General features: G+C 40.8%; 1 protein-coding gene across 1 annotated transcript; it reads left to right on the forward strand.

Annotated features, from left to right (window-relative positions):
- The first annotated feature begins 3511 nt into the window (after positions 1–3511).
- LOC113071691 (potassium voltage-gated channel subfamily C member 1-like) lies at positions 3512–5717 on the forward strand. Its single transcript, XM_026244993.1, has 2 exons — positions 3512–3538; positions 4644–5717. Exons 1-2 carry the CDS (start codon positions 3512–3514, stop codon positions 5715–5717), a joined length of 1101 nt encoding a protein of 366 aa, XP_026100778.1.
- Positions 5718–9869: the final 4152 nt, after the last annotated feature.

Here is a 9869-nt window from a genome sequence, read left to right on the forward strand (position 1 = left end):
TGAAGATATTAAAGTTGCATAAACTCGAGGGGGATGTTCCACGACCTGGAACCTCCTGCTTAACACGCAAGCAGCCATTCATGGTTTACTGTGATTAAAAATCCGTTCCTGAAATATTGCACATACAACTTTTCAAGCAAAGCATTTCTCCAAATACTAAACAGTGTTTTAAATAATAAAACAATAATGATACAAGGTTTAAAATAAATTTATTTGTGATGAATGACACCTGTGGTTTCTCTGTTTTGAAGCTGAAGATATCTGACTTCATACATCCACAAAAAAAAAAAAAATTCACAAAGTTAATACAAGATAACACAAAAGAAAATAACGTACGTCCTTTTAAGAAAAGCTCAAGCAGCATTGCATTTCAGCCAAAAGTGTGACGGGGTTTTGGAGCTCCTGTACATCAGGCCTAATAAATAAGCACGTTAAATATATTTTAAAATAACCATCACTCTGAAAAGTTGGTCTACCAGAAAATGGCTAGCGAATCACTGGATCATTGAAGACTCAAAACCTTCACCCTCAGCTCTCTGAACACAGGTCAGCCAAAAAATCTGAATTATTCAGTGGGTGATTAAAGCACCAACACCATAGCCGAGCACGACCCAGATCAGTTTCACTTTCTTTATTTTCATCGATAAACCATTGCTTGAAATGGAAAAATATGGCTGCTGGGTTGCCTACCCCTTTTTTATTTTAATATTTCTCTTGTTGTCAGACTACCAAAGCTATGATGCAAACAAGCACAACTCTTTGTGGATATTATAGCCTAAATATGGCTTTTATAGAGATGTTTTGCATCTGTGTTCCCTACATTTGCTCACGTCATAGTGATAGATGTGTTTTAGAGGTTGGGTCAGGTAAGGGGCATCATTTTCATTGTATGACTTAAAGCACCCACCAGTTTGAAGATGCCCACTTTTTATTGTCCAGAGACGTCTAGATTCTCCAGGACTGTCTTATAGTGTGTACACTGTTCATCATGACTGTGATGCCTCTACAATGCCTCTGGTCTATGTTTATTTCAATGCAATCATCACATATACAGTTACAAGATTAACTTGGCTATCTTTCCAGCTGTGGCTTTGTTGCTGAGTTCCTAAAGTACAGATACTGTACAGTGTCAGTTTAAAGACTTTTGTAAACACAAACAGGTCTATCCACAATTAAAGCATCCAAACGCAATATTTAACATACACATAACTGCAATTCAATGCATCCAATGTGTAGACAATATGATTTCCTTACTAAATTCAGTAGAAACTACAACACAAACTGCATCTTTTCAAATGCTCAAAACACACCCGACACAGCGATTTGCTACTGCTCTAGGTTTTCTACTCCTCATTTGCATATGTTGAGTGTTTGGTGCTATTAATCCCACAATTCACCACACAAGTGTTAACTTGGTTTCCATAATGATCTTTGTTTTTGTAGCGTTGTTAAATTTTGACTTCATTAAAAATCCTGTCACATAATAATAATGCCTAAAAATTCATTATCAATATTAGTGCAAACTAGCAGGCTATTCATGTCCTGGGAAAGATTTAAGGAAAGTGTTTGGAAGCATCATTCCTTTTACTTGCTATACTAACAACTCATAATTACATTGCTAGTGGGATTTCATTTTTTTGCATGTAGCCTACTATTTTGCCTAGCTGTGGGCTTGTCATCTACCCACCATTCACTGTAAAAAATAAATAAATGAAGCACAGACCATCGCTGAGAAATAGATGAATGCCACAAGCATGACCAGCTGCAGCCTGCAGGCTACTAACCACTGACCACTGCATGTGATCATGCGGCATTTGTTGGTTTTCTTACCAATTGCAATTACATGAAATTAAGCAACAACTCGTGTACATTAATTGTGGCCATTCAAAATGCAGAGCATGCGATCAGCAGCCTTTTAAAGCGTGCGAGTTCGACTCACACTGAGATAAAACCTCATGTCGTGGCACATTTCGCATTTATCTCAGAGTGAACAGAACCTCCTGCCGTTCAATTGCACATTTACTCTCCCCCCACCTGATCAATATTTAAAATGTGTAAATAAATCATTACCGTACGAAGCCCCTCAGGTACTGGGGAGTTTGTTTTGGTGGATGTTGTTAGTGTCCACATTTGTGTTTGTGTTGCTTTGCGACTTCACCTTTGCATGTGCGAGTAAGTTGCATGTTTAGAAGGGTCAATGCACCTTGGAGGTATGTGAAATGCACTGGGTGCTTTGATTACTTTGTGTGTGTGTTGTGTGTGACTCTAACTAGTGTTGCCACAGGGGCCCAGACAGATGGCTCTGTGTTTTATTCTCTCTGGCTCTGGCTGTAGTTATGGATGCTGTTTTGAAGTTTGCGATAACAAAGTCATAGCTCGCAATCCCCATTTCATTAAAACTCTCCCAGTCTTTCCATTAAATGATGTGGTCTGCTTTGGTTTCTTTGGGGTTTTGGTACATTAACAAGACATGGTACAGAAGACAGATCAGAACATAGACCTATTAGAAGAGGATCCTTTACAAACTGAAATGGTTTTTTACAAATTGGACTACAGCTTTTGTTATATTTTGCATGATTCCTGGTTATGCAACAGACACAGGGTCTTTTCTTATGATGCATCAAACAAAATGCCACTGAGTTTTTCTTTGTTTGGCTGCATTGCTCGGCTGCTTTTGTTGCCTGTCGCAATCTATCCACACCATCATGAACCATGCGCCGTTTGGTGTGCGTGTAAATTGGTGGACAGTGTACTGTCAGAAACATGTCTTTAGTTGTCAGTCACCCTTTGCATAAAACAAACACTCGCAAATTGGTCCTCAAAGGATTTTCACATCTGTCAAGCAATTCTGTGCATTTCAGCTGGCCAGGACCAAATGGACCGTGAAGATGAAGCATCATTTAAAATCAAATTTGTTTTAAATATGTCAAATTAGGTTATTCATGCGTATCACATTGCCTCTATGTTAATCGACTTCTCCACTTCTGTACAGATTGTCATGTTAGTGATCGTTTCCATGTGCAATGGCTTGATAAGATAATGCGGCTGCAAACTCTACCCAGATATGTCAATTTTAGTTTGCCTTTGTGTACATTAATTTTTTTATCTCCACTGAATATTACTTTGGGATTTTACTTTGGAAACATAATATTCATCAAACATTCTGCTGGTGTTTTTTATGATCAAAGCAATAAAAATGTCTAGAAAAAATTGAAGACTGAAAGGAATTCATAAGTCTGTATAAAAAAAGTCTCTTGTGCTCACCCAGGCTGCATTTATTTGATCAAATTTTATGAAATATTATTACAATTTAAAAATGACCATAAACTTGTAAAGACATTTACAGTGTTACTAAAAACATTGTTTTATTACTTCTATTACAACAAAGACATTAACCTTTTTTTTATATATATTTTTGTATATATACTAAATACTTTTAATATATATATTTCTTTATATAGAATTTTCACTGATATTGTCCAGGAGGAACTGCAGTTCACTGAACACAATAATGGGGCATGTTGTCACACTTTATGGGGTAAGTTGTCACAGTGAACCTTCCATTAAACATCCCATTTTGCCAAAAAAAAAAAAATTATTAACCAGCAATGAATTAATGAAAATTATGATATAGTTTGGAGCAGATAGTTCACTCACACACAATTTAAGATTTTCTCTATAGCTGTCAAAGCTCATGTGGAATCTTGCATGAGTGACAGCTAGCCCCGCTCTCCTGTAGTACATGGGGTTAAAGAAAAACTGCTCTCTTCGTGGGCACAGGAAGGGTCTAATGTAAGGAGGTGATGGCATCTTCCTCCCCTTAGTGGTTATGCCATTTCAGATGAATCCCTTGAGCCTGTTGCCCTGGTGTTTGGGGTTAAATTTGAAAAAAAGACAGAAAGTCCCAGAGTTCAGAACTGCTGCAGAGCTCTCTGTAAACCCAAGTCATCCTCTTCAATAATGCAGGAACCCACATGTGACGGGCACATGGCCATGCATTCAGCAAAGCATTCCTGCTGGGGATAATGGCGGACGGGTGCGTTTTTTACTCTATTTGAATTCTTCGTAACGTCCCTCTGTTTTCATCATGCCATTATTTATCAGGTCTTCATTAATACCAGTGATGTTCATGCTGAAAATTCGACAAGAAAAAGTGCACTTCAAATACTGGACAGTGCATTTATTTAACTGAAGAAGAAAAAAAAAACTGTGTGTGAAATGGTTTCATGCACTTTACTATAGCAGCTTTACTTAGCAGAAGGGAAGGGTTATCAGACTCTGACACTGGATGAGAAAATAACCTTCCAAAAATATGTAGTGTATCGTACATCATTTGGGACAATAACTTTAGTTTTGCATAAAACAATAATTGACAGAGCCTCTGTCGAAGACTCCTTATCTACAGTAGAACAGCAGTTTGCTAAGGAGAAAAAAGTCATGATGTTGATTATGTTTTAGATCAGACTGTGATTATTTTTCCAGTTCTACCACAGAAACGACACACTTCAGCTTTAAGCACTGTAACAGCTCTTTATTCCAATAGCAAACTCACTGATTTCACTGTATAATATTAATGTGCTCATCTTCTCATCTCTCTTTGTGTGTTTCTGTCTCTCTCTGTGTCTTCCTCTCTCTGTTTCCAGTATGCGGCGTTCGGCTCGCTCCTGTTCATCCTCATCTCCATCTCAACATTTTGCTTGGAGACACACGAGGCCTTCAACACCATCTACAATAAGACAGAGAATGTGACGGTGGGGAACGTCACTCGGGAGGAGATTGTGTATGAGGTAGTGACTGACAGGTGGCTGACCTACGTGGAGGGCGTATGTGTCATCTGGTTCACCATCGAGGTGTTTGCCCGCGTCATCTTCTGCCCGGACAAGGCTGAGTTCTTCAAGAGCTCGCTGAACATCATCGACTTTGTAGCCATCCTGCCCTTTTACCTGGAGATGGCGCTGAGCGGCCTCTCTTCTAAAGCGGCAAAAGACGTGCTGGGCTTTTTGCGTGTGGTGCGATTCGTCCGAATCCTGCGAATCTTCAAGCTCACGCGTCATTTCGTGGGGCTGAGAGTGCTGGGTCACACGCTCCGTGCCAGCACCAATGAATTCTTGCTCCTCATCATCTTCCTCGCTCTGGGGGTGCTCATCTTCGCCACCATGATCTACTACGCTGAGCGCATCGGCGCCGACCCGGCCGACCCGACGGCTAGCAAACACACCACCTTCAAAAACATCCCCATCGGCTTCTGGTGGGCAGTGGTCACAATGACAACACTGGGCTATGGTGACATGTATCCAGAGACATGGTCTGGTATGTTAGTGGGTGCCCTGTGTGCCCTGGCGGGCGTGCTGACCATCGCCATGCCTGTGCCCGTCATTGTAAACAACTTCGGCATGTACTACTCTCTGGCAATGGCCAAGCAGAAGCTGCCCAAGAAGAAGAACAAGCACATCCCGCGGGCTCCGCAGCCTGGATCGCCCAACTACTGCAAGCCAGATGCCTTGGCCATGGCCACTGCCTCGCCACAGAGGATCATGGGTAATGTGCTGGGCAATATGGTGGTCTCTGGAAGCATGGCAGGAGACTGTCCTCTTGCACAGGAGGAAATCATAGAGATTAACAGAGCAGGTGTGTGTGTGCGAGTGTACCCATGTGTTTACATGTTTGTGTGTGTGACGTATCTTTGCACTAATAGGCAGGGCCGTAGCTGGGGTTAGCGGGGCCCCGGTGCAGATTGTACCAAATGTTTTAATTTGTATGTGCATTCTATTTATTTAGGCTATTTGTGCTATTTACACAATGTTTATGTTTTTTCAAGCTTGTAGGTGTCCAGGTACAGAAACCGAATAAGCAGATGTCAAATAGCACTGCATAGTCTTCAGTGTAAAATAAAATATACGGTCAAACCAAAATTTGTTCAGACACCTTCAACATTTCTTACATCATCACAGTTTATTTGCTATAGTTTAGATCTTGGTAATAAAATATGAGAACTCTGAGTTAAACTGTCAGAACCAATTCATCTTGATAATGTCAGATAACTTTGATAGAAAGGTATGTAATGGATAATACATACAATATTTACACAACTGTCAATACTTTGTTGAACAATTACCAAGCAATGCTTAATTTTGTTCAGTCTGTGTTGTAAAAAGGTTGCATTAGCAATTACAGAAAAAAACATGGTCAGGTCAAAGTGTCTGAAAATTGTTGGTCCCAAATTATAATTTGACTTGTTGTTTTTAGGTATAATATGTTCACTTTAAAACAAAAACAAAAAGTTTAAAACAATAGTTCATAAAAGAGCTAGTCCTGCAACCACTAGTAAAACAATATAAAGAATTATATCTGGTGTCTGAATAATTTTTGGTTTAACTGTGGATAAATTCTTGTTAAAACTACAAATTAATTCAGTCAAGAGCAGTGAGTGATTTTCTTTCTTTTATTTTCTTGGATTAACATTAAAGATCCCAAAAGCAGATCTAGTCAATTAGGTGTGGTCACTTTAAGAGACAGTGCATCTATTATAATTATACATATCCAATTTTTTTCTCAACTGTTTACATTCACTTAAGACATAACCAACATTTTTTTTCCAACACACTTTCCAAGACAGGTGTTTTAAAATATTTTGCATGTATTTGTTGGTACAAAAGCAAGAAGAAGCAGATTAGTCGTTTAAGTGCTTTGAGACACGTCTTTGAGTGTGCACTGACTAAACACCAGAAACACAGCGGGTGCTGAATTGGCCTCTTTCACATATTTTTCTATTTGTTTAAAATGCAATTTGTATTTGTTCGTGCTGGTGCAGGAGGACGCAAATATCCGAAATGACAGTTAGACTTGGTGTTGCGATCCATGAGACGCGGCTCTCTGCATGCGCACCGAAAACAGTGCGAGAGTAGCCTACTCAGTAGAGCTTTCCAACGTCTTTTGTTTGAATACTATTTTGAATGTTTAAATTGGCAAGGTTCAAATACACTTGAAAATGATAACTTAGGCTGGCCTCATCCAGTTGGTTGAAATCGCGGGGGGCCCTGCCTCAGCCGTGGGCCCCTATAATCATCACCACCTTCACCCCACTAGCGACGGCCCTGCTAACATGTTACATTTCCAACAATAAAGGTGCGTTCACATTTACCATTGCTTTGGGAAATTTAGTGGGTTAAATCGATCCTCGTGATTGGTAATTTTTCATGAGGATGCAAAAGTTTCACCCACAGATATTGTTAATTTTCAAGTTGGACAATTGAATTCACCATGAAGATTGAAAGTGACTGCCATGCTTTCTACACTGCTACTCATATCAACAAGTGATTATTTAAATTTTTGCCTGCTAAATTTTGGTTACATTTCTGTTGGAGAGACTTTAAGACTGTTAGGTTCTGATCAGGTAATGGATGAGTAAACCCCCCTGGGTGCCGGTCAGAGCACCACTAATGAGGAGGGAGGTGATTAGCTTTCAATGGTGTATTTGAAGAGAAAAGGAAGGCCCACAGATGTACAAAGGTGAAGATAGTCTGCAATAACAATAGTAACATTTACTGTTACATAATGAAACCAAAGCATTCATAATTATTCACATTGGCATTTCTCTCCTGAACAGTTAAATGAAAGGAGACCAGATATTTCACACAAAACTTCAAGTCATGAGTGATCATTTGTCTCTATGAGCATAAAGCTTCCATATATAGATAGAATAATGGCGCATATGAATAACATTTACATAAACCGAACGCTAAACACTCATTTGGTTTTGTAGCAGATAAACAGATCGACATCATGTTGTTAAGACATCATAACACTGATTGACATCTTTATAAAGAGTAAATAATAGCACAATAAATAATAATAACACTAAAGAACGGTCATTATAGGACATGTCTAGGCATGTTTATACGGAACAAATGCATATAACACTGTAGCGATCACTGGTAACACAAATATAAATAAAATAGGCTTACTTTGTGGGGATTGTTGCAGATTTAATATCAAGGTGTTAGTCACTGACCACAAACAAACTGGAAGCATCATCTTTGCAGCTGATGGCAAACAGCGGCAGCTCAGCAAACTACACTGCCCCCTAACATCGTACTATACTATAACAATTCTGGTATCATAATAAAAGTCCCTCTTACAGGCCGCCCCCAAAGAGGCGGAGCTTCTTTGCTTCCATGAAAGGCGACTTAACTAGTCAGTGTCAGGGCATTAAGCCCTTTGGTAAGTCTTTTCTATCCTTTGGTAAGGCCGGAAAGATGACCAGGCGAGCTACCGGTTGGGTACAAACTTGACCTTTTATCAACACATCAGCTGACCTGATATGACCATCTGGGCTTTGGTGAGTCTTTATCACTTCTCCTTCAGGCCATGAACTTCGTGGTAGTTGGGGGTTGACAATCATAACAAATGTCTGTTCATTTAGGTTGGGAGGAGAGGCTTGCCATTTCTGCCGCGTTTGTAGGTAAGGGAGGTAGTCCCGTATGAACCTGGACCAGAATCGGTCTGCTAAGACCTAAGAATGTCTCCAGTGCCGGCGACTTAATATCTCTGATTCTGGATAAATGACTTGTGGCAGAGATCCATCGGTCCGCCCCATGAGGAGACTATTTGGAGTTACTGGGTCAGCATCTGCCACGTCTGACAACACGTACCCTAAGGGTTTTGAATTAAGGATGGCCTCCACTTCCAGCAAGACCATCATTAAGACCTCCTCTGGTACTGATTGTGCACCCAAAACTGTGTATAAGGCAGATTTAACTGATCTCACTTCCCTCTCCCAAACTCCACCAAAATGAGGGGCCGATGGAGGATTAAAGCGGAAGTGGATCCTCTGGCCTGCAAGATGACCCTGTATGTCAGGGACCAAAGCAGCATAAGCTTCCCATAACTCCCTTTCACCCCTGCGGAAGTTCATACCTCAATCTGACCTTAATTCTGCTGGTGTTCCTCTCCTTGCAACAAATCTTCTTAAAGCCATGAGAAATGAGTCGGTACTCAGGCTAGGAAGTAGGTCTAAATGGACAGCTCTAGTGGTCAGACATTTAAAGAGAATGCCCCATCGCTCTTTTCTGTACGTCTACCAATTTTGACTAACAGGGGGCCAAAGCAGTCCATTCCGGAAGAATAGAAGGCAGGTTTGTATAGCTGAAGGCGCGCCTTAGGTAGATCTTACATCTTAGGGATTGTCAGTTGGGTCCTCCAGCATTGACATTCTGGGCAGTCACGTTGAAACCGGCGGACAGCTTCGCGACCTCGGAGAATCAAATAGTATCTCCGTATTTCCCCGAACAACCACTCTGATCCAGGATGATGCAACTTGTCATCATAATGGAGAATAATCAAGCGAGTGACAGGGTGATTGGGATCCAGAACCAGAGGATGTAAAATGGAGTCCTCGATGCCTGCAGTTCGCCGCAAACGACCTCCCACCCTTATCAGATCACTGGACGGATCCATTTCAGGGGCTAGAGTAACTAAGACTCCTGGATTTAACTGGCTTCCCAGTCTCTAACAGTCTATAATCCTCAGGGAAGGATTCCTGCTGAAACTTTTTGAGGATATGGAACTCAGCTTGGCAGTAATCCTCAGCCTCTGGAGAAGTCCCTGGAGCCAAGTTGAGCAGCTACATCCAATAGTTCTTGCCAAGTGTTGTAATTCCATCCATTAATCTTACCAGTTGAGGGAGGATACCACAGAAGGTAGGTTTACGTAGTTCAACCTGGTCTTCCCTTGTTTCAGTCTTAGGGATTACTGGCCATTCTTTGGGATATTGTAGTAGGAAAGGAGGTCCTTGAGACAATCGGTTTGGCACAGGAAGGTATTGGAGAGGTCTTCCCTTCGTGAGGTCATCAGCGGGGTTGTCTGCAGAA

This window comes from Carassius auratus, unplaced genomic scaffold, assembly GCF_003368295.1.
Source record: "Carassius auratus strain Wakin unplaced genomic scaffold, ASM336829v1 scaf_tig00007863, whole genome shotgun sequence".
In the NCBI taxonomy this organism is placed as follows: Eukaryota; Metazoa; Chordata; class Actinopteri; order Cypriniformes; family Cyprinidae; genus Carassius; species Carassius auratus.

Coding starts and splice junctions, on each gene's coding strand:
- LOC113071691 (XM_026244993.1), top strand. CDS start 3,512: ATGGGGCATGTTGTCACACTTTATGGG. Junction 3,539..4,643: donor ATGTTGTCACACTTTATGGG/GTAAGTTGTCAC, acceptor CTCTGTTTCCAG/TATGCGGCGTTCGGCTCGCT.